This window comes from Haliaeetus albicilla, chromosome 5 (assembly GCF_947461875.1).
Source record: "Haliaeetus albicilla chromosome 5, bHalAlb1.1, whole genome shotgun sequence".
Taxonomy (NCBI): Eukaryota; Metazoa; Chordata; class Aves; order Accipitriformes; family Accipitridae; genus Haliaeetus; species Haliaeetus albicilla.
In genome coordinates, this window is record NC_091487.1 from 16,809,929 (window position 1) to 16,835,819 (window position 25,891).

Here is a 25,891-nt window from a genome sequence, read left to right on the forward strand (position 1 = left end):
AAAGCACCAAACCCTCACAGCTCATGTGTGCCCCATCTGCAGTCCTGCAGAGACATCATAATGCCATGTTTGATAGCAGAGTCATTCCCATGGCAACAAATGGAGTCAGAAATACAAGACTCCAACCTTGCTGTGTGATCAAACAAAACAGAGAAACTGGGCAGCAAAGACAGAAGTTCATGAAACACAAATGCCTATAAACTCAGCAAGCAGGTAGGAGAGAAGCAGCAGATAAAGACAAAATATTTCTCCTTCTCTGAAGTTCTGCCCCCAGGCAAATGTCCCTCCACAGATTTTTCTAATGCTAGGATCTGCTATGGTTAGCCTGAGTATCTTACCCTGCAGAAAGCTCCAAGGAGAGCAAAAAATATCTTGTTAATAAAGCCATTTCACATTAATTCTTTCTGGAGAATGAGCTTTCAAAAGCAATACTATTTACAGCTCCTTCCAGTAGATCTAAACCCAAGGCACTTACTTAATAAATAACACTTCAATCTCATCCCATTCCTTAGAGTTGCATAAATAGTCTTTGCTTTAGAGATCAGGGCAGAGTTAGTGATCTGCTCTGAATCAAATGCTGGATTGGTAAAAGAATTGGGGTAGGAACAACATGAGTAGGTAATTGGCACCGTGGTCATCGTAGGAAGCCAGTGACAAACCTGAGCGACCATAAGACCCCTGCTCCCTGGGCTGTGACAGGAACAGAGATGAGGCACAGCTAGAAAAGCCCACTATTTCCCACCAGTTTATAGGCAGAAGGAGATAACTGGGAAGACAGGTGTTGCAGCTGGTCTGGTAATGAAAGAATAGTTTCAGATTGAAGTAGCTTTCAAAACCAATGCTAAAGGATTGACAGCTGTAGAGCAAAAGTTTTAGGTGCTGCTAGGAAGACTGGTAGTCCTTCTCACAATTGTCAGTGAGAGGTGGACTTCTAATTCCCAGTTTGAGTTTGTGAGAACATTTTTGAGACTTCCAGCCATAATGAACTATTGAACAGTCGCAGGATCCTACCTTTAACAACATCAGCATTAAGTCTTCTTATGTCTTAGTGGTAGCAGAAGGAGCATGGTTTGAACTGTCCCAAGGCAGAGGTGAGACTGATCTTATCTTCCATCAACAGAACTACACCTATTAATGCATACAAACAAACTTGTCCATGGCTTCTGGAACCTGGAAAGGGCCTTCTTCCTTATAGATGGGACACTATAATAAATGTATTTGTCATATTGCTGCATATTATGGATGCAATGGATAATTAAGAATGAGAAATGGTCAATGAAAACAAGCTGTCAGTGACAGCCCATTGGTTTATACTGATTACACCAAGGAGTGGCTGTTTCATGGCATTACAGAGACAAGCCCAGAAAGCTCTGACCAAGAGCTGTGGCTGTTGCCCTTACGCATAACAGTTTTAGCATTGACTATGAACACAGAAGCCCTGCAGGTTTTGTTCAGCCTATAGGCTGATGAAATCCAGGGGAGATGAAGGATTTCAGGTCTGGACTCCAGGACTAAAGAAAGGAAAGTCCTGTTAGTACAGCTGCTTACGCCTGGTACTTTGACTAGTGTTTGAGAACAGATCACAGTGGGAGCAGATGACTCCTGTGATGCAGCCAGGTTGGTGAAGCTTTGATTTTGTGGATAAATGCTAGCTGTACCCAGGGAAGTTGCCCAACAGTGCTTAAAGTCTGTCCCACTTACACCCTGACCAGTACTCATTGCCCACTAACTACTGACAGTTCCAGTGTCCAGGGACCTGAGTTTTCATTGGCCTCAGTGAGCAAGTTATAACTCAGATACTGTGGGCCAGAAATGACAGAGCAAGCAGCTGTTGCTCTGCTGCCTCTACATCTGCCTGACACAATAATTAAATCTCATCAGCGATTCAATATAATGGAAGCAAACCAACTACAACAGAAGAAGGATTTCATAGCACAACTGTCTTATGATCTCTTAACTGCAGCTATGTATTTGCCTTCATAATTAATTCTGTAAGCGTATAGAGCTACAAGAGACTGAGAAATTTAGAAAGCAGTGGAAGAGATCCTTAAAAAGTAGCAAAAGGTGTAAGTAATTTCCTCTACCATCATTCTGCTTCTTATCTTCTCTGCTGGTGTTTCCCATGGACTACTCATGGCAGTGCTGTAGTGGGACAAAGGCATTGCCTGTTAAGTCAAGCATCCAGTAGAGGTCAGAAGCCCTGATTTTGCTGCAGCACTGAGATCACCTGTGGCTTGAACACAACAAATTAACTTCCTCTTGTGGAAAATGTGGGTCTCGCTTCAGTGGCTGTTCTGCATTGATATTTGTGATGTACGTTGGTACCTAATGTTGTAGCCACATTAAGTGTTATTTCTAAGTATAAATCCACGTTAGATGAAATTAATGGGTTATTGACCCCTCTTTTTCAGGACTCCCTTACAGATAGTTGACTTGGCCTTTTTTTTTTTTTTTGTGAAACATGCATAGTTCAGCTCATTGGCAGGAGATATCCAGGAATCTTGCCAGTGGAAATCTTACTTCTTAATTGATCTTTTCTGAATTCTTTAGCCCCAAATATGTTCTCTCCTGGTCATACTAATCCATATTAAATTCATGAGGTTAACTGAGCAACTCTAGATTTGCACCAGCATAAAGAAAAGTGTGATGGGACTTATTGTGTGTCCCTCCCATCGCTGCTCAGCAATAAATGTGACTTTAATATCTTCTTCACTGTCAGTGTTGTGTTTTCTCTCATTCTCTTGCATCACGTGAAAGTCTAAGATGGGCCTGGTAAAGTGTAAGAGGTATTGAGGCAGGCTGCACTGCAGGGCCTTTTTTCTGACCTCCAGCCTCATGGACCCCAGAGTCAGGATCCAAAGAGTACATTGCAGCTGGGAAGATGACTGTGAGCTGGATGAGCTGCAAACGAAGCTCCTTTCTGCTGATGGAGAGCAGAAGGCTGGGTCCTCTCTTGCAGGCATCAGCTCTCTCATTTTACTGACAGGAGAGTTACTAACGCAGACCTTCTGTGCTGAATGCTGTCTGTGAGGAGACCAGTTGGCAGCTTTGGCGTGAGCATTTGTAACCACCACTTTGTAATTGGAAAATGGACTCGGAGGCGATTGGTTTCTTCTGCTACAAAGTCAGCAGTGTTTTCCTGCTAGAAGACAACAGTTTGCAGCAGAGAATTCTTTAAGAGAGTGAAATATTCTCCTAAAGGAAACGATTTAAGCACCAGCTTCAGTCAGCTGCAGCATACCAAGCACCCAGGCTGGATCCCAGGGCACGCTGTGCTCTGGACAAGTTGGGTTGTTCTGCCCAAACCTGGCAGTTTGATGTATTTGAAATGCACCTCCCCAGGTCTTTATTTTTCTGAGTTGCTCTTTGGTTTGTGTCTTTCAGAAGCGCTCTGGAGGCATTTGCTCATTCCTGCATCGGGTGTGCTGGGCAGCACTGCCGCTGCAACTGCTCCTCTTGCTCCTCCTGCTCCTGGCCTTCCTCCTGCCCCTGGCAGAGGAGACCCACAGCTGCACGCTGGCCAACAACTTTGCTCGGTCCTTCAACCTGATGCTGAGATATGACGGCCCACCTCCCACCTAACTTCTTGGCATGGCATGAGGTGACTCTCAGAAATATAGACTCTTCTGGTTTTTTAACAATTTCAAGTATTGTAAATTTTAGGGCTTCTAACAAGGCCATCGAATCAACTGGATAGGTCACATAAATGCAACATAAGATTAGTCCACTTTAATCAGGTTTTTGAGCAAATTTAATATTTTTACAGTATTTTATTATAATATTTATAATGTATATAGAGAGATTGTGTATGTGTATGTATGTACAGAGATAGATAGATATATATATATATATAAAAAAAAGCATACCTGTGGTCAAACTAACATCTGCCATCCACTCATCCACTGTTTGGAGATAATCCTGCAATATTTCTGTTTCTGCCATCTTTCAGCAAGAAATACTGAATGTTGGTTTTGTTGTGGGGCTTTTGGGTGATTTTTAAATTAAATTTTTGTTGTCTACAACCAAAGCCAGACCAAGTATGAGAAGATGCGGGCATGCAGCAGAGTGCAAATTGGAGAGCAGGTAGAGTAGAGTCATGTTTGAATACAGTGGTTGACATTCAGCCCAAGGAAAATTGGGACTATTCTATTTGGAATCTTGAGCTCTTTTTTTCAGTATCTGGATGCAGGGATTGCAGAAGGTAATGGAAATGTTTCCACTGACTTCAGTATGAGTGGGGGTGGACCTCTTCTTGTTCTCATTTTTTACCAGATTTCTTTTCCAGTTACTGTGTTCTCCAGCCCACCTGAATCAGGAGAGGTAGAATACAGTAGGAAGAAAGCTGGGAATAGAATATATATTTTTTTAACATCTCTATAACAGGAGAACTTTTAAAATCAGGTCATAATTTTCTGAACAAGTTTGTGAGCACTGAACAAAACCTAATATCAGTGGTCTTGCCTTTAAAAAGCAGTGGGGTTTTTTGTTTGTGTTTTTTTTGTGGGTTTGGGGTTTTTTTTTACTTTATAAAAAGGCATTTGGTGATGGATCATAAAGCCTGAACAGTGGGATGCAGCCTGGCTCAGTGTCAGCAAAGCAAAAGTTGAAGTATTTTAATAATACCACCCTGGAAACAAGATTCCTTCCTAGGATGTTTTTATATTAATGGTTTGTTGAACTGATGTAAACCGATTGTATCAAAGACAGTCAAGCATAGATTTCTATATAGTCTAAACTCTTAAGATGATGACAACTTGTCATTTATTTACCTAACCTTATGTCTGAATGTACATTTTAACATTGCCTTTTAATGTAAAAGCAATTCTCACTTTACTGTGATGAAACCATTCTTAGTGGTGTTTTACCTAACTGACTCCTGAGAGAAAAGGTAATTTCTAAAATTTTGTGCCATTTCTGAGAGCTATTCCTTATTGTCTCGTGTTTTTAGCCACAGTAGTGATCATGCAAAAAAAAAAATTAACAGAAGAAACAGTTACTTTTCCCATCCTGGCTATGTTGCAGGAGGAACTTGTCTTCTGGGTATCAGTATGGTGTATTCAGTGTTGTTTTCCAAATAAGTTGCAAAAGAATATTAAATCTGTTGTACATTATGTAAATTATGTAGTAGCTGAGGGACTGAAGAAGGAAGTCATACTTCTTTAACAAAACCATGAAAGTTTTGCTAAAGAAGCAAACTTGGGTAGAGTAGGGAGGTATCGCAGCAAGGAGCTCATTATAGGCACAAAATGAGGGAGAACAGGCAGATGTGAAAGAGGACTAGCTAAAAATAGGGAAGAGAGGTGTCCCAACAATTCATAAAGCCTAAGAAAATGAGTCACGATGAACACAGAGGACAATAATACAGGCTTTATGCAGGAAAAATCTCTGAATCTTTTTAGTTCCCTCTCCCTGCTACAGTATTGGTACTATTGCATATTAAACAGCATATCTTCAGTAAGGTTTAAAATGGGGCAAGTAACATGGACTCTTACTAGTGTTCTGAGGAGACGCTTCTACCACCAGGACTCTGTCACTGTGTTCCTAATAATGCTTCCGACTACACTGGGTTTGGTAGAGTTGGACAAAAATGCCAAAATTCTGCTGAAAGTAAAAAGGAGACTGGAAATTAGAGGAGAGAGAGCAGGGATGGTGAAGGTATTCAGGTAGAATGCAAGGGGAGCATGAGGAGGAGCTGAACTGATGCAGATGAAAACCTGACTGTCAGGAGGTAGCAGAAGAAGTCTAGAGAGCAGGCAGAGGGGGGCTGAAAGCAGAAAGGTGAGGAGAGAGGATGGATGTACACTGAGTGATAAGACACACACATCTAAACAGGAAGCAAAGGAAGGCCTGTGATTTCTTTCATGAAGGAGCCAGATGGAGAGGAGCTATAATTTGTCAGAGAATGGGGCAAATTAATTCCTTCTTTGCAATTAATTCCTTCTTTCTGGTGGCAGAGGACATACCTCCTTCTCACCTCTGATTAGCTGTGTGAGAGCCATGCATGTTCCCACAGTGTTCCTCTAAAAATTGCTGCCAGCCTTGAGGGAAGAAACCCCTGTGGCTGTGCAAGGAGCTACTCATCACACACATCTCCATTTCAAATTAAATGCTCCAGTAGAAAAGAAGTGTGGGGGAAGAGGGGCAGTAACAAAACCTGCTGTATGTGGTTGTGGATATGTGTACTTCTGCACACACTTTTCTTTGATGTAGCTACATTGCAGTTCTCTGGGTTTTGCTGAGCTGTTCCAGGTGATGAAAATAAAATGCCAGTGAGAAAGTAAAAATAATGATGAATAATATGGCCGCAAGTGAAAATCAGTAGGGAGATAGACAAGTTTTTTCTATCAAAGCACAAAATCTCACATCAGATTTCTTTCTGCCCAGCCTTTCTGATCTGGATGATTTTTATGGGTTCACAAATACATTTGACACCACAGGAGTATGCAACTGGGGGAAAAAATTTCTACACAGAGGACCATAACAGAACAACTGCATCGTCACCTTGATGGCAGGTTTTAAAAAAAAAAAACAAACCAAAACTAAATTAGAAACACGCTTTTGCTGCTAGGCTTGCATTCAATTTATTCTGTAAGTCTCCGGTCTGTAATCTTGGAATTTTTTGCTTTAAATCTCAGCAAATCCATTCTCATTAATTTAAGTAATTTAAATATCTCACTTAAGTGATGAATCTTTCTACTTCTTTGCAATGGAAACTGTCCAAATCACAGGACTTCGATGATCATCTCACTCAGAACAATTTCACTCTTCTATAATGTCACTGACCTCACCTGTCCAACTTAGATGTGAGATTTTTTCAAAGAAAGAAAGAATTTTTAAAAAATCACAGAAGTAAGCTTGAAATGTAGATCCAAAATTTACTTTCTATTTTATTCTCTTGGTTTTCTTCTGAGAAGTTTGTGATACTGATTTCTGGAAGTGTGTGTAAATATTAAGTCAGTAATTGGATAATGAGAAGAAACTGGCCAGTTCAATTTCCAGGAAACTGAACAAAGCTCAGATTCCTCAAAACACAAACTAAATCATACTGTTTCCAAGTCAGTCCTTAAAATTTGAGCACTGTTCTTCATGCTTGAATCTTTGCTCACACATGATTTGGGGGTTACACCCTCACTTTTGTGCCTATAAAATCCCCAGCTCATGGATCTCTGACATCCATACATAACCGAGATGTGTTACAGCTCAGCTTTGGATTGGGGCTGCTGCCTTAAGACATCCCTTGCCAAAAACCTAGGATGCACAAAGCAGATAAGCATCCACAACTGAGGGCTTGCAGGACTTTAATCCAGATCCAGCCACTGTCAGAGGGTGCTAAAACCCTCTAAAATAGATTGAATATGTTTGAGCTTGTAAATTGTGCATCTGGCTCAGGCCACGTAGTCTCTACTGCATGCAGATAACCACCCTGTTCACAGAGCAGAGCTCTTGTGCATCTCTCCAAGCTCTTTTGCCTGCAACTATTGGACCCAGTATTTGATTGACCACATTAATGACCCTTCAGTGTTGAAGGCAAAATCCTGCACTCCAGTGCCCATGCATTAAAGTAAGAAGTCTGCACAGCCCCAAAGGCACACTTCAAACCCAGCCTTTGGAGTGAAAGCAAGCCTAATTTATAAATTGTAATTGATTTTGTAGCCAGATGCTTTCAACAGAATTTTCCATGACTGCAATACAGTGAGGTAGAAAATTGCTATTGTACCACATGTCTATTAATAGCCCTTTCTCTGATTCCAGCTAGCAATTCAGATTGTATTAAATGTTATTTATATATGCCCTCTCCAGAAATCTCTGTATGAAAAACATGTTCAGTTCTATGCACACACATTAAAAATACTGTATTCCCCTGTTAGCACAGAATCCCCAGAGCAATCATGATTTCTACCAAGTACTAGCTTATTTGCCCTGAGATGCTTATTAAATTCAAACATTTGGGGCTGAAAAGAAAGCTACTAGCCTAACTAATAGAAGCACCTGATGATCACTGAATAACTTGGAGAGCTTTTAGAATGGCTTTCTGCTTCTCCTTAATCCTATTCACTGGGGTAGTCAAAGACCTCAGAGAGAAGAAATGTCTCCAAAAAATGGCCATCACTAGATAGGCAGATGGTAATCTCTGCATGTCGGAAAAAATAGTATGTTCTCTTTAGTTGCTCTAGGACCTCAGGAGTTTCCTCCATCTGATCTCTTCTTCAGTATTGAATAGGAAATGTTTTCCTTTGATGTGTGTGCATACACATCTCATTAGCACTGAAGAGATTTGAAGAGTGAGTTCGTGTACAGGAATTCTTCTAAATTGTGTTGACAAGAGAGTACATTGTCTTCTTTTCTCAAGAAAAAAAACAAACGCTGTATGGCAGAGATTCTCGGAACAAACAAAACCTTTTGGACTAACTGAAGATTACAGACTGAAATTAATCTGGAGAAACAGTTTTGCCTTTCAAGAAATGCTAGTGTAAATACCCCAATAAACCTATCTTTGCCAGGCACCGTAGGTGTCTTTCAGGTCATAGGTTATGTACCCAGGTGGCTGTAAGAACTCCTTTTGGAGACTTTACTGTCCGTTGGACAGTATCAGTTGCTAGTCTGCAGCTGAAAACACATTTGCCCAATGAACTATATTAGCTGCTTCTAGAGTCGCTGGAGGCTGTCAAGGATATTCTTAGTAGTTCTCACATCATTGACCTGCTCCGAGCCATTACAAGTTTATTGTATTAATTTATCTGTCAGCAGTTGGCCACTCTCAGAAAACAGTTGATTAAAATACTGAAGATAACATTGTTGGTATGGACGTCACGATTCATTCAGAAACCAATCTTATTATTTTTGCCATATTTAAACATAATTATCTGTTGGTTATACTGGGTTATAAACAGATCAGTTGTAGGTGTTGGGTAACTGTGTGGAATGTTTTAGGCACAAGCATTTTTGACTTGCACGTGTATGTTTAAGAATTGTGGGCTTATTTCATGCTTGCTTAATGGTAAAACAAAACAAAACAAAAGATTCTTGAATGTAGCATTTTCCCCCAAAAAATACAAAGCAGGATGGAATAATCTGTCATACAGTTGATTTTTTTATTATCTCTTGTCTATCCAATTTAAAATACGGATATGTGTCTACCAGAGAGATATCAGTTGATCTGGAAAGAAAAGGAATATCTATTAGGAATATACCAATTCAAGCAGTAGCCTAAATGGCACCTTTGTAACCTAACCTACTTCAGCAATTGCCAGATTTAGCTCACTGTATCTGTGAGCTAACCACCCTCCTCCTAGTAAACCGTGGGTGAGATGAAAGTGCACAGGTGAGGGTACAACATCCCAGTGGAAGCAGCAGGAGACATTAGGTCTTCAAAAGGCAGCCTGGTATCTCGATGCAAGAGATGAACATGTAGGTTTGGCATAATGAGAGCAACCCAGGACTAATAACACAGGAGCAAGGATTTGCTGACCTGCTCTGCCAGTCAGAATTTTGACAGTGGCTGTCAGCACTGTCCAGTTTCACGTCCCTGACTGTGGAAGGAGGCTCCCCTCAGGGTAGTTCACTCTAGCTGAGATCTGAGTCTTGGGAGTGCTTTTTTCTTTTCATTAAATCCAGAAGAAACTGCTAAATCAACCCCCTCAGTGACAGTTTAATGGTAGGTGGTAGGCGCTGATGCTCCAGGAAAAGATGCAGGAAATGCTGTTGTAGATAGAAAGATTGTCATGAAGGTCTCTGTTCAATCCTTAGGAATTAGAGATTCATTACAGAACTGAAGTAGGAGGCTTTCTGTTCCTTTGCAAGTAAATGCCAGCTGTTGCCTTTAGTCTTCTGGATTTTGGGGGCGAGCCTGTTCAGTGCCTTACTGAATGCTAGTGGCTTTCTGGCTTCAGAGCCATTCATGACAGTGAGTTCCACATCCTTCCTGCGAGTTGTGTGAAAAAGGTATTCCCCAGAATTGGTTTTGAAGCAGAAACCTTTTGTTTGGGGGGTGGGGGTTGTTTGATTTTCCTTCTTTGGCCCCTGTGTGTGGATTCCAAGAAAGCAGAAAGACTAGCACTACCCTCTCCAGACCATACTTTGTCTTTCCTTCTTTTCTCAGAGCAGAGGAGATTTGGCTTTGTCTCCTTCCTAAAGTAAATTATCCCAGTCTTTTCTGCTTCTTTTCATGTTCCAGTTCTTCCATGCCCTTGATCATTCCTGTCGCCTTTCTTTCAACTTTTTCAGTGCCAGTTCTTCCTCCATATGTAGAGCAAAAAATCTGCTCCTGTTTCAATAAATTGAAATTCAATAAATTTTTGCCCTGTTGCAGCTCCTCCTGCAGATGCTCTGCCTGTTTCTGCTGCCCCCTGTGTCAAAACAGCCTTCATCACTGTCTGAGGGGACTCTGGTCCTTGCCAGCTGTCTCTTCCAAGTCTCCTGGCCATGTCCTACCCTCATGCGCCTTGTGTTGGCTCAGGGACTGCCCTTAATATTCACATCTGCAGATGGGAGTGCGAGGGTGTCGCTTAACAGACAATTATTAATAATGAAAGCCTTGCCGTTAGCATTGTTCATAGCCTGCCCAGACCCTTTTCTCTTCTTCTCTCTAAGCAGGTTTTGCTGTGTAATCCAATTACTGCGTGCAGAAAATTGCCCCTTAATCAGGGAGGAGGGCCGGTGTTTCAGTTTCAGCTCTATTATCCTGGTGTTGTCACTGCCTGTGTAAGCACTCCCATGTGCTGCTGGGCCTGGGGCTGGACGCTCCGGGGTGCGTGCCCTTGAGCTGCCGGGAGTGTTTGAATGTCGCTGTTATACACCCTAATAAGCCAGGGCCCTTTTTTTTGAGCTGGAAAAAAAAAAGAAAGAAAAAGAAAATGGTCGCTTTTAACAAACTGATTTCACAACTCATTTATCAAGCCCTATAGCAAACCATTTATTTTAGCTCCTTTTTGCTCCATCAAAAGCTGTATGTTAAAAGGGAGAGGTGAATTTCAAGAGGCTGGGGACTGAAGGCAGGCTGCAGTGCCACCCGCCCTCACCAGCACTTTGCCGGGAGGCCTCCAGCTAGAATTCAGGGGTCGGACCTGTTATTTTTCCTAAATGACTCCCGCCTTCAAAATCAAATTATTTCTTTTGTCAAGTCCAATAAGCACTGAACACCACAGACTTGGTTTCACTACAGATATGAATAAACACCTCTGTACGGTACTTTCCATCGCCATGAAATATATATATATATGTATAAATATATGTACATATATATATGTAATAGGGAGTGTAATTATTGTTCTACTTAAAGAAAAGTGACATTCCACTTCAATGTAACTTTCACGTGCAGCTTTTAAGAGAAACTGTGTCTTAAAAGGAAGCTGGAAGAGTTTAGAGGTATGTGTTTTAATGAGCTTTAATGAGCTTTAATAAGCTTTGAGTTAGGACTTCAGTCTCCAAGGCAAAAAGCACCCATGATGATTTTCCCATCACCTTCCCAGATCAGAGCCTGTAAGAGTTTAACCCAGGAGTCACTCCTTGAGCACTGACTATTCCCAAAGGTATTTGGATGCTGCATGTACTAGCTGTGTGTCTGTCCTCAAACACCAACCTCCATTTTGTACATGTGCTTGACTGGAAGGCAAAAGACACACTTTTGTCTTGCTCCAAGACCCTGATGATCATTTTTGTCTCAGCGGATGTATTCCTTTTGATCAGCGTCACTCTTTCCATTTTTTTCCCCTTTTAATTTGCACTAATTGAGTTTATCAGGTGATTCCAGGAGGGCACCCTCCACCTGCCTAGCCTCAGAGCTTCCCTTCCAGCAACATACCTTCTTCTCATTTGTTTATTTGGGTGTACTGGACCACTGTGAAGCAATTACACAAGCAATAACAACGGGTGTTGCATTTTGCTGTCATTGCCTTTTGTAAGACGTAACACTCCATTGACATTGAAAAGTGGTAGGAGACCCAGAAGCTGCATTGTTGTTTACTAGCAATATAACCGATGTACAGTGCTTCTACAGGGGACCTGTCCTCACTCCTCACAGCAGCTGGCTGTCTCGGGCCCAATTTAATTCACAAGGCTGGATTATAAACAGTCTTGGATCCCTTCACCAACACTCCATCAATCTTGCTCCCATCAGTTTTTGTGCTTTTGTTTAGTTTCAAGCTAGAAGAAAGTTTAAAGAAATGTGCTAAGGCTCCTGTATAGGGTGAGTAAATGTCCCAAACAGTTCACAAAGATTACAACAAAATGAAGGGATTTACTCTCACATTGAACAGAATTAATAAGAAGTTCTTATCGATGTATTAAAAAGTTATTAAGAGCAGCCTGGAGTGAAGTTTCTGCAATCAAACCATTCTCTGCTTTTAATTTAAAAATCAGCAAATATTGAAGTACATGTTGCTACCTTCTTTTAGAAGTGACCTGGAACTAAAATGTGAATCCTCCCAAATGGGAGGTTTATTGATGCGGATCTAAATTTCACCAGAGTGTCCCATGTTAGATCACCCGCCTCTGGGCAGAGAGGAAACCTAAGGCTGTTCACAAGAGAAACTCATATTGTGAACAGTTTTAAAATTCTTCAGAGCTCCTATCCACTTCCAAATGTCAGTAATAGGGAGGATCAGAAACTTTCCCATGAACCCTATGCATTTTGCATGTTGAAATCCTGGCTTGAATTCGGGTCTCCACCTCAGCTTCTTGTAAATGTTAATATTCAAGTAGAACAAAAATGTTAGAGGCAATTACAGCATGAACATCTCTTCTTGTTTATGTATAGTAGCTGATAGCAGAGTCTGTAATAATAATCTGTGTTTATACATGTGCCGTCCAATGTAACAGTTGGGTACCAAATACCTTTTAACTGTCACAAGAAAATAACTGGATTGATGTCACTTTTTGCTTGTATGAATATGATTATTTGCCTTGCAGGGACCAGTTCCACTTTTGTCATGTTATTTATGACTTTTAAATACATTTGTGATAAATTAGGCTCGTTTCTAAAGTAAACAATACTGGAGCCAAGCAGCTGTCTCTGTACATGTGCATGTTATCACAGCTGATATCAAGTCCAAGTCAGACTCCTTGTCTTGCTTGGACCTTTCCTTAACCTTTGTGGCTTATTCAGGGAAATGCGGACCAGTCTATTTTCTTATTAAAAATACAGCTTTTTGAAAAGCTGAACTTATTTTTTAAATCCTTTCTTTTTACAATTATTGATTCAGAAAGACTGTAACAATCGTATTTTTCTAAACTGCCAATTGCTTGTGTTAGGAAATGATATATAGATATATATTTTATTCTACAGATTTCCATGTAGTTTTGAAACTCTTTGTTTTCATATATATCCTCCTCTTTGCTAGAGTTATCTCAAAAAAGCTGTAAGCTTCTGTATACTGACTCTATGAAATTGTATAAAAATGCAGCTGCATAAAAAGACTGACTTTATTTTTTATTTAAATTGTTAGAGCTAAGTCATCCTTACTGTTATGCCGTGCAAGATGTATGGAAAGAAATCAGGTCATTTTTTCGAAAGGCTGGACAGCGTTATGTGACACTTCCTAAAAAGTCTCGACTGAAAGTCAGGAGAATTTACCCTAGAAATTATGCCATTTTGGTGCCTGATTCTATAGTTTTTTCACACTGTTTAGGACCTTATTTCACAAATACTCCCATGAAATTTCATGGGTAATATTAAAAATAAGAGCCTATGATGTGTGAATAGCAGTGATAGAACAAGACCCTTTTCTAATGAAGAACAAGGCCTTTTAACTAGTTAAGAGGCTATATTTTTAGAGTTTCAGGACAATTTTTTGTGTTCTTTTCTGCGCTGTGATGTCCTCCCATGTATTCTGGATTTATTCCATAGCTGAAATGCCAGATTAAATCGATTGAAGCCCCATGCGCAGATGAACATAATAGAAAGCTGCAGTGAAATATTGCAGAAAATGGCCTGATTTCATTCTTCAGAACAATAAAGTAGCTCACAGCCTTGGCTTCTGTGCACCTGTGAAGCAGAGGCCCTTGCTTTGTACCTTGGTGTAACATGGAAGGATTTCTGCTCTCTGCCTGGAAAATACTGTCTATTCCTCAACCTTGTCAGAAGCATAATATTTTCTCAAGTAAAAAAAATCTGATTCTGCAAGACTCATTGGGGAGTTAAGGGGCAGCTGGGACCTTCTGTGATCAAGCCACATTATTCCGAAAGTTTATCCCTCGATGACAAATAAAATATGATGTGGCTTTGCTGTTTGCAAGTAGGATAAAGAGACTGGAAATTCATCACCCCAAGCCCTAGCCTTGTGACTGTTCTGTGATGCTCCACTGTTACCAATGGACTATGTTGAATCAGATTATAAAATCAGAGTATTTTGTTGCATGTGTCCTTTTTTGTAACGAAAATATAGTTATATTTGATGTTGCAGTTATAAGGCAGTAAATAAACACATAAGTATTTCTTTTTAAGGACTTTTAAATTATTCTGGGGGGTGGTTTCACATTTTTGCTGTGCTTATTTCTTACCATCCGAGTATTTGGGCTGACCTAGAAACACCCAGAACAAGTGAAGCAAGGATAAAATTTTCTGCTGCCTGCCTCTCTGCTCATGTACCACTGAAAGAAGGTTGTGCTGAATGTACCTACTTCACTCTAGCCCTGTAAGATTTAATAGAAAATGTCAGCTTTTCTGTAAGACTGTGCAGTTGTTTGAATAGAATTCTACCAGACCCAAAGAAAACGTGAATTTGCTAAATCATATTACTATTCAGTACGATTTCTTACGGTGTTGGCCTCTGACACTCTCTGTAGGGTTTCCCTCAATCCGAACCAAGCTAAGACAAAGGGGAATTTTTTGAGAACCTCAGATTTTGAAGTTAACTCCAATCACATGTAGTGAGCGAGCAGTGTATTAGTTCAACCACTGCTGATTTCTTTGAAGAGTAATCGCTGCAGCATGTATGTGCACAGCTCTCATTAGCATCCACATAATTGCTGGTTTCTTTCCTGAATCTTTATGAGAGAGAGTCTGCCAGGATCTCTGACATCAAAGGACTCCACAGGAAGTTTACTTCTGTAGGAGTGGAAAACCACTACGATTTTTTGGTGAACCTGTGGGCTAGGTTCCCTGTTGCTTTTATGAACACACTGAGCTCTATCCAGGTCTTTGACCTCTCTCAGGTATTTGGACTATGTGGTCCTGTGCTTTCCTATGACCTGTCTCCCGCTAAGCCCCCAAAATGCAAACACTTCAGCTGATCATAGCTGTGTCAAGATCAGAGCAGCGTCTCAAATCCAGGAAAGAACAGGGTAAAACAAGTCCAGGGCTGTAGGAAGAGCAGACTATCATGGTGGGACAGTTACATTCCCATAAGGGCTACAATCAGTACACAAAAAAAATTTCTGTCTTACTCTCTTTTTTTCCTTTGCAATGCATTTTTTCATCTTGCAGTTTATTTATTTGTGGAGCCAGGAAGTAGGCTTCTTTGTGTATATCAGGCATTTTCTTCTGGAACCAGCAGAGAAACTTGGGACTTGATTTTGTCCCAGACACTGTACATAGACCAGGAAAGACTGCCGTCCGGCAGGGAGGAGAGAAAAATTCCTAAGAACAGATAAAACAGCTCACACTTGTATGATGAATGAGTATTTTGTTGACCAGGTTCAGGCTGCAAACAACTCTACAGCTGATTGGTGGGAGTTACGACAGTCAACAAGAATTATTATAAACACTTTTAGAGGACAATGGAATACTCCAGGTAGTTATAAATCTCTTAAGTCATACATTAGTAGAGAAACACCTGTTTTAGATAGCAACCCTGCTGCTAGAGGATGGAAGTATCTGTTTAGGTTGCAGCAGCAAAAGGTGGCAAGTTCAATAAATAAAAATAATACGGTAAGACCCTCAAGTGGAGTAAACCAGTGTAGCTTCATTGAAGCTGTTGGAACTAAGTCAATTTACAGCAGTAAGAATCTGGCTTATAGTCAACAGGGATTTTACAGAATGCTTAAAACCTCTCCATTTGGAGAGTTCTCCTCTGCCTTACGCCTGTGCACTAAACTGTATCCACACAAAAGTCCTCGATGGTATAATGAGGTAATTTTGGACGTGAGCGTTCATTATGTGCTTAGATAAATTAAGGGAAAAAGACCATGTCATTAGCAAAGTCTTAAATAAAAAAGGATGGAGCAAGGTTACCGAGTGAGAACTATTTAAATAAAATCAATCTCAGCCCTGGAGATTTAATGGGGAGTGGCTTTCTACGGAAAAGGGCTGATGGTGTGTTGATGCTGCATGTAGAAGCTGAGCGCTACGGCCATGAAAGATTAAAAGCAGGGACTGAGGTTTTTTCTAGGTTAATATTTCAAGCTTTCTAAATTTCATTCTGTGACATACCATGAATGCAGCCTTGGTTTCCAACTGCAGAAAAGCACTCTGATAAACACATATTGCTGGAGCAAATGAAACTGAAGGCTCATCCGGTTTTACTGTAGCACTCGTGGTATTAAGAGGGATTGTAATATAATCCTCTTCAATGAATAACCCTAACAGATGTTATCAGGGTTGCTCTGTACGAGCCGTGGACCTCTTGCTAGAACTCCCTCTGTGGAAGTCCAGTTCATAAATTGTCCTAATGGGCTGCCTGCCTCGTCCCGCTGCTGCAGCAGCATGAAAGGGAGGTGGTTACCAGCGGCCTTGAAAGCCAGCATTATTCCCATCTGGTTTGCATTACAATACTGCTAAATATTTCATGCTTTTTGTTTTACAAACAAATAAGAGCAGAACTAATCTTTTTGTTTAATGTTCCTTGATTGACGTTTGAGTGGGGAAAAAAAGTTTGGGGTTTGTTTTGATTTCTTTTTCTTCACTTCAGATCTTAACATGGGTCTGCAAAAGCTTTTAATGGAAGATAGAGCAGATCACCGTCGACTTTTCTGGTGGGCTTTTTATGGCACCATTGATACAGGAAAAGATACAGGGGAAATCCAGATGATGAATGTGCTGTTCAATCAGCTGGGATTTCTTTGCTTGCGAGGAGATAACTCGATGAAGTGCAAACAGAGACAGGGAGCAGACGTTGACTGCTTGTCAGCTATATACAGAGCTATCTCTGGCTGGGGCTGCTGGAAAACACAGCAGCTATTAGTACCCCTTTGCCCTTTCACAGCGCCCTGTCAGAGGGTCCCCAAGCACTGCAGCGAGAGCCATCCATTAAACCGCCGAGCGGCGAGTCCGTTTAATCACCCCCGCTTTACAGGGAGAGGAGTGGCAGCCCTGGGAGGATTCAGCCGGCATTTTAACCTCCCGGTTCCCTAAACTGCCGCTGAGGTGGATGAGCGAAGGCAGCTTCGGCAGCGGGTGCCTCTGCCCCAGCGGGACGGCAGTGACCCACCTCCACGCAGGGACCTTCACCCACAGGGCAGAGGTTGCGGGGGGGTCCGGAGCCCCCCCGGGATGCACAGTCTCCCCTCAGGCGCCCGCCCGGGGAAACACCAAAGGTTTCGGGCGGTTTCCTTCCAACCCAAAGCAAGTCCCGGCACAGAGCAGGGCCTCTCGGCTGGTACTTCTCCGCTCGAACGGCCACATCGGCTGGTTCATCTGGTGTTTGGACAATTATCTTCATTAGGGCGCCCATTGGGCTGCGTTAGCTGTGAGGCCTAATCACAGGGTGGGATGAAAGGTATGAAATGTCACTCAGGAAGGGCTAAATATTGAGAAAAGATAAATATCTACTCTTTCAGCCTGTTGCAGCTTGGCCCTGCAATGGGGTGGCGGTGTATCAGTGCGGTTAGTTAAATCACCATACTACATTTGACTGCATAGTAATATTTTTTATATCATGGCACAAACAGAAACAGGTTTGACCGATTCACTCTTGAGATGAATTCTCTACAGTTACTGTGGGATGAATTCTTCACTGATGGCTGATGCATCAGTCATCCCATCCCTTCCTCCTGTAACCCGCTGGCCTGAATTCAGAGACAAAAGTGAGTCTTGGGGACTGACCCTAACGCTTGCCTGCGAATAGGCTTTATGACTTACGCCGAACAAGACAGCCAAGCAGTAAAATTATATGCTGCTTTCTATATTATGTTTCTTATTTTTCTAGCATTTTCCTCCCAAGGATCTCAAGGCTCGCTGCAAGGTTTAACTAATTCTCAACAGTCATCTGTGAATTAAGTTCTTTTTGCTAATTACAACTGAAATACTACTGCCAGAGTGGAAGATTGCCGTTCTTGAGCATCTCTCTACAATAGCACACAATAGTTTCACTCAGGATTGTAAAAATAAATTGTAACTGCCGCAGTTCCTTGCATTGAATCATTTTCATTGTGGATTTTGACATTCCACTTAAAAAATTTCAAATCCAGGAATAGTAAATGCCAAGTCATAAAAGCTTAGGAAATGGGTTGAATCCAGAGTGCAAGGCAGCATTACAGTGTCTGATCTGCTGTCTCTGATAATACCCTCATAAGACAAGGGTCTCTTTTTTTTTCATTCCTGAACAAATAAATTGCAGTGTGTATGAAATCTCCAGAGGCCATCTGTGACTGTAATTCATTTACCCACCGTATTATGGAACAGATTTTTCCAGTGAGTTCAAAACTCGGGAAAGGGGGGAAGGGAATAGTATGATGAGAAGGATCTGTGATCCATATCTAAAAATAAAAATATTATTCAATTGTCATATTTGATGGATAAAGTGTCTGACGCACCAGGCGAAGCCATAGCAACTAGATAAATATGTTTAAAACATTTAATTTTGATACATTAAGAATGAGTTGGAGCAGGGGCTTATCGACACTGAAATTAAGCAGACGTTTCTAAGTTCCTAAAAGCCTCTGATTTTGTTTAGCTTGGAAGAAATTTTGCTGTAGATAACTTGGAATTGTAAGGGGAAGTTGGACTTGGTGCACAAAGGCGCAGCTCTGACAGGTCAGGACTAGCAATTACCTTTCTTCTTCATCTGTTATTTTCCAAGTGCCAGCAGCCCCTACCTGATTTGCGTTAGACCACACGAGGCCCCTCGGCAAACTTGCAGACCCTTGCTTTCTGCTTTTAAATTGAAATTAGTATGTTCATTTATGACCTTAGCTGCTACAAAAATATTTTTATATATAGGGCGCTCTCAATATTTCTGTAGTGCTGTTAACATTCAGTAATTGTAATTAGGAGCACATCCTCATGCACAGCCAATGGGTTATGTGGCTGTAAGCATCAGATTTCCTCCCTGAGTAATTCCGAGGATGTCACTGAAGTTACAGCAGAAATGAATTCAGTCCTCAGTGGCTGACAGGGAGTGTTTACACTGTGTGTGAATCATGTTGGTACCCGCAGAAGGGTTTTATGTTCTGCATCAGGTCCTGTGTTTCTTCATAAAGTGATAACATGCAGAAGAGGGAAACAGCACAAACTTCTAAAAATTGTTTTCTGTAGACATCTGCCCAAGAGTTACAGCTGAAGGAGGAAAATGTTCACTTCCATGCAGTAATTAGGGGGCTGTATCTGAGCAGAGAGGGGTGGAAAGGAAGGCAAGAGAAGGAGCGACACCCGGGAGGAGCAATTTAGCTTGCCGCCAGTCTGAAATCAATGAAAGGTGCCACACCGAGCCTTTCGCCCGCAGCCCCTGACACTTGTAAGCACCAGCATCAACTTTTTCCTCCTAACGCATCAGGCCCTGAAATATCTTTCTTCTGAGCCAGTGCAGAAGTGAAGGCGGCACTCACTCTCTTTTCCCTCCTCTTCAAAGGATTGCAAATGCACTCGTGTCACCTAACTCACGTGGGTGCTGTGGGGCATAAACTGAGAAGGGGCTGGGGAATAGCAGGCACAGCTGAGCGTTAACAGCCCAGTTTCCAGCCTCTGGAGAAGGATTCGCAGCTCTTGAGTTGTGCAAAGCAAGCCAAGTGTGCTTGCTTGGGGGCTGGCTGTAGCCTAATACTGCTAATACTGCTACATTACTGCTTTCAACATGACCATCACAGCCCATTAAGGATGAAGTAGCTGCAGATTGTATTTCCTTTTTGCTCATGCCTTCACATCTATAGCAGATAAAATACTTCACAGAGTGCCCGTAATGCTAAGTGTAGCTTTTTGACTGGAATTATAAAATACTGGCAAAACATTCAGTGACAGGACATGGTTTCCATCAGCAAAACTGCTTCTTTTTAACAACATTATTTATTTTTCCAGTGAAGAACTAAGGATTGGCATGTTGGCAGAAATATGCTTTTACTGGTACAACTATATCTATGCAACAGGCTTTTTTTCACATGCCTATATATATATATATATATATATACACACACACCATGATACTCATGATCAGCAACATTTGTAGTGTCGGGCTTGTCTTAGTGACTGCAGACACAAGGCAAGAGGTTAGTAAGTACGAGCAGTTTAGGCTCCTCGCTGTCTCAACTCTGCTCATTATTCTTCAGAAAACTGGGGAAGATGATAAGTAATGTGACCGCTTTGGCATTATCGCTTAATTTCCACGGGGTGGCAATTTGGTCCCAGAAAACGAAAATCAAATCTAAAGAAAAACAAAAATCATTCAAAACCCAAACTGTTCAAGGCGAAACCGAGGAAATGGAAATAAAAGAAGGATGCGGCAGCAAGGTTAAAAAAAAAAGAAGAATACCATTTACAGATGGAAAATAAAAGGGGTAAATGACAAATGAAGTGACAGCTTTCTAACAAAGGGAAGAGGAAAGCGGGGTGATCTGCAGATGGAAATGCTGTGCCGGGGGAAGAGGAGGGAGCCAGCAGGGGACGGCGCAGGAAGGAGGGGGCTGCTCACGATGCCCAGCGCAGGGCTGCCCAGCAGGAGGGTGACACAGAGGCAGCACCTTAATGCTACAACAGGCCTTTTGCGGAGGCGCTGGATGGGGCTGAGATCTCTGTCACCGGTGTCCTCAGGTCCCTGGAGGGACTAGGGTGAAATCCTGCTGTGCCCAGGAAATCCCTGCCAAAACTCCCCTTTTTCATTGATTTCACAGCCACAATGGTGATTTCACACTGTGGGAATCTGGGTCACAAAACTGGAGAGGAGCTGATGTTTTCCATGACCGGCTGTGGGTACCTGACTTGCAGGAGACCCACGAGAGGCAGGACTTGGGGTGGGAGCAAAGGCGCAGTCTCAGGCACAACCAGGTGCCCCACTGGGCACGGGAGCCACATCCTGCTGCTGCCAGGGGATGCTGGTGCCACCTCCCGTCCACCCCCGACAGCTGAGGTGCGGTGAGACCTCCAGGAGCCGATCTGGAAAAAGGGAATAAACAGGGCTCTGCAGTGCTTCCTGTGGGCCTGACGAAATTCGGGCCCCAGCTACATGCCCTGAAGCAGCGCTGGGTTTCCCAAGGGGAGAGGAGGCGGCAGGGCAGCATCCCGGGCAGTCAGCTCCAGCCTGGGCACAGCCGTCAGCCTGGAGGGGCACGGCCACACCAGGGATCGGCTGCCCGCCCTTCAGCCTGTTTCCTTGGAGCCGAGCAGAAATACAAAATGCCTTCTGCTAAAAATCATGTCTAGAGATACTTTTTAATAACATTTCCGATCAGGAGTCACACTGCTCCTGGTAAGAAATTCCAAACTGATCTTCTTCCACATTGTCACTGTCTTGCTGCGTTTGGCTCTCCAGCTCTCTTTCGGCAGCTAGCCGGGGGAAGAGTGCTCCCGGTCCAGGGGGTTGCCCGATCACCCGCAGAGGAGCCGGAGGCTGCACCGCAGCCAGCCCTGGCCCTGCTCACCGCTGGCAGGCAGGCTGGCAGGGAACCAGCGAGGCTGGTGTCCATCAGATGTTTGGCAGAACTAACCCATACCCACAGGATCCTTATAACCAGCGGTTTTCTAACAGCTCCACTTTCCCTCCAAAACCATCTCGACAGTGTTGTACTGCAAGGCTGAGGCCAACAGAAGTTGGCTTCTGACCATGCCCCCTGCTAGATGGCACCCACACGCCGTGTCTTTGCCTCCTGGGCTGTCTCCAGCCTCCTTGGATGGGTCCAGCCCTTCCTTCAGCCCCTGCCATGGGGTGCTGGTGAGGGGCAACACGGCTGCCCGCCGGCAGCACAGTCCTCTCCAGAGGGCACCTGGCAAAGCTTGAGAAAAGCTAGAGGGAAAGGGGGTTTTGAGAGTAATGTTAAATTTCTGCATGAATTCAAGCAACCGCTTCTAGTGCCTGCCTGCCGTGCTGGAAGGGCACCCAGTGAGTCTGGGTATCTCCTTTCACTTCAGAGCAGTCTTGAAACTTGGGGATTCATCCCACGATGAGCAAGCTTGACCACTCTTGTCTTCCTGGGGCCGAATTTTGAGAAGAGCTGTTCCTGCTCTCATATGCAGTGTCCTTTCTAACGGAGATGAGCAGTTCGTATTTGTGCTTGATAGAAGCCTTGCCTTGCCGGAGTTATTTTTATGGTTTTTAAACCACCACTAGTCATCCACCTTGGTGTTGCTGTGGGAAGAGCTAAATGCAGCAATTAGAAAGAACCGGCACAATGCCACAATATTTTGCGGTGGGTTTGGCAGCTCTGTCCCCTACCCACCTGATGGGGCAGAGTGTGTTACCCTGTGAGATGGGAGGGGTAACGCAGATGGGAATGGCCAATACATGCATTGCTGGGCAGTTCCTCCAGGACAGCAAAAAGGTGTTTAATTTCTTATGACAGAAAACAGGGTCATGAGAAGAAGACTCATGTTAAGCAGGAGGAGGAGAAATGTAAACATTTCCTTTGATGCCACTTTCTTCCCAGCCTCTGAAAATGGTAGTCAACGTCTTGGAGAGCTGTGTTGGATCAGGTTGGTAATCCAAGGTAGCACCGCACTACTGTGAACACAGGTTTCCTTCTTCTTCACTGACCTGGTGGTCTGCAGGGTTGTTTCTCTTACATGTTCTCACTCCTCTCTCTGGCTGCCATTTCTGTGTGCCCTGCAACTTTTCTTTCCCTTCTTAAATATGTTATCACAGAGGTGCTACCACTACTGTTGATGGGCTCGGCCTTGGCCAGCGGTGCGTCCATCTTGGAGCCGGCTGGTATTGGCTCTGTCGGACATAGGGGAAGCTTCCAGCAGCTTCTCACAGAAGCCACCCATGTAGCCCCCCACTACCAAAACCTTGCCACAGAAACCCATTACAAACATGTACTGAAAATCCCACTCAGGCCTGTGTGCTGTGCTGCTCGCTCTCTGCTCAGATGAGCGCAGGCAGAAGTGCCAGCAGCTGGCAGGAAAAGGACCACTTCTATTTTTAAACGCATTCGTGTTAGCATCTTACCAGTGAGGAGCCTGCGTGCCCAGGCGGCAGTGAGAAAAGCTGGGCAGTGCCACAAGCAGAGAAGTCCATGAGGCCCGTGGGCAGCCCGGGACCCTCACAGAGACGCGTGTTCCTGTAGTGCTTGGACACTCACTCAGCGGAAAGGTGCCAGACGAGAGTGGCTGGCACTGGACTACGATCTGCAGAATGACAGATTATCTGATTATTTTTATTTTATTTTATTTTTTGGAGGACTTGGCTGGTAAGACCCTCCTTGGAGATCCCATGTGCTGACTTTGGATGCAATCAAGTTTATATCTCCAATTTGCACTGTTGCTATAGGAAGCTCTTTTGGGGGCACGTGTGTGTGCCCGCACACATGAGGCTGTGCGTGCTTCTGAAGGGAAGGGGGCAGGCTCCATTTCCTCTGCCCCTTTCATACCATGGCCTGAAACATTTGTGTTTAAATTCCATCACATCGTGCAAAACCTCTTCTGTTTCAACCAGCCCAAACCAGCTGCTATTTCTTCTTTTGTTTGAAATAGCGAACCAAAACAGTGTTTACTTTAATTCTTAAGAGTGTCACAGATAATCTGTGGGATGGAGTCCTCGTTCTCCATGCACTCCAAAACCACCGAGTGTCACGCACAGCTGTCAGTAGCACAAAAAATGAAATCAAGTTGCTCAGCTCAGACAAAGGCAGATAAAAGTTCTGTGTGCGTTTTCCTGTAAGGAAAAGAGGAGGAAGGGATGAGAAGAAGAATCTTAATATAAAAGAAATGTGAGGATTTTAGAGACTCACAGGAGGATAAAAGAATCTGAAATCTGCCAGTAAAGAGGGATCTGTTGCTTCCCGAAGCATGGGGATCTAATTACTCTTTTTTTCTCCCTTCATTATAAAGCAACTATTGCAGAACATAAATGACCTTGTAGACTCACTAGATATTCCTGCCAAAAAGCATATCCATTACCAAGTAATACATTTTCTGCTTGTGTAGTTCCAGTGTGCTCTTTTGAAAAGCAGTAAGTTCTCTTCTGACTCCCTTATCACATTTCAGGATGCCTTTAGTCATGGGACTCTGCTTATTCAGTAGTTCATGTCAAATTTACTTCAGCAAGCAAAACTCAGAGTTCTTTGAGAGTTGCTTTCCTGTTCCCCAGTGAGGGAGGTGTTGGGCTTGCTCCTTCTCTCACTAAAATACGTTTGAGGTTTGCTATTGATTTCATGGAGGCCATGAAGGCACAAAACAATACTTCTCGAGACCAAGTCTCTCTGGAGCTATGCTAATTCACACCATCTGAAGTGTCTTTTTGCAAGAAATCAGCACCAAAAAGAAAATCAGCATTCGGGACAAGCACTTCAAAATGTTAGAAATTCATTTTAAAACACATCATAGTTCAATTCATCCTGGCTGGCTGTATTGCTACACGACTTTTATGTCATGAAATCTGGGTCTCTGGTAGGGAACAACTTTAGATTGAAGTCAGACAACAATAATTCTTGATAAACAAAAAAACCCCCAAATTCTAGAAGCAATCTGAAATGGGGCAGCTGCACCCCATTGCCTTCAGGGGACAGTCGTGGTCAGTCCTCCCTCCTGAGCTGTTCCCAGCAGCAGCTCAGGACCATGCCAGCTGGCATCAGCTGCAATCAGGCCATGGACCATCCCAACAGGTTAACCACATAGATGACCACACAGTGGGAATGGGCACTGCAAAAAGTTGTATTATAAATGCATTTTCGAGTCCTGAGTTCAGGTAAGTACACTGGCCTCTGATGGCAAAAACTGGATTTGAGTCCTTTGCTTCATGATACATTAAGTGCTACAATAATAAAAGGTTATGGTTTTGTTAAGAGTGAAAAAATATCCACTATTTTTGGCGTAGAGAGTGAGCCTTTTGTTTGCTCAAAATAACTCATAAATGGGAGTTGTGCCCTTAAGAATATAGCTACTTGCTTTCATTTAAGAAAAATTTAAATTGCTATTGTTATTGTGTCCCACATTGTATTAAATCATAATGGTACTTGGGTTTTTATTGTTATTGTAAAGTATTTGGGCATTTCAGTCCCATGGGGGATGAAACACCAACCGTCTGCATGTGATGCACCTTCTATCTGCAGGTTTGCAACAAAAGAAAAGAAAAAAGAAAAAGAGTTTGCAATAAAAGTGTCCCAGAAATGCAGAAAAATGTTCTGGTTTTTTTTAAAGGTGTTTCTTGCTAGTTGTCAGTTATGATAGCCCCCCAGCGTGCTGAATTACTGAGTGTCCCACATTCACACCAGGGTCATGAGCTCCCACACACTCCATGCACCCAGAGCAAGGCATGATATCTATGGCATTTTGTGGTTTCCCCAAATTCTGACACAAAGCAAGATGGACTTGCTCTGTTCTGCATGTACTCACATTAGATATTTCAGGCTTTTATTGGCCTAAGGAGTCCAGTGTCATCACCAGGATGAGGTTCATGGCTCTTCCCAACTCCAGTCTCGCCTCCCACCCATCTTCTTGACACATGGAAAGAGGGCAACATCTGAGCATGTTTTAGTACAAGTCCAAGTGGTTGCTCAACAGCCTAGACAAATGAAGCTTGATGTGGAGGAATACTCCATTTCAGCAGCAAATACTTTGGCTTTGGCATAATGAAGGCTGCTCTCAACTTCTCATTGC

At 42.8% G+C, this 25,891-nt stretch overlaps 1 protein-coding gene across 7 annotated transcripts in view; it reads left to right on the plus strand.

The window, feature by feature from the left end:
- The window catches only part of SYNE3 (spectrin repeat containing nuclear envelope family member 3), an 86,324-nt gene extending 71,885 nt beyond the window's left edge, over positions 1–14,439 (plus strand). For all 7 annotated transcript variants that reach the window (XM_069783555.1, XM_069783553.1, XM_069783552.1 and 4 more), the window contains exon 18: positions 3,385–14,439. In XM_069783555.1, coding sequence (XP_069639656.1) covers positions 3,385–3,582 — 198 coding nt within the window. In that variant the 3' untranslated portion in view covers positions 3,583–14,439. The remainder of the gene's footprint in view (positions 1–3,384) is intronic.
- The last annotated feature ends 11,452 nt before the right edge of the window (positions 14,440–25,891 follow it).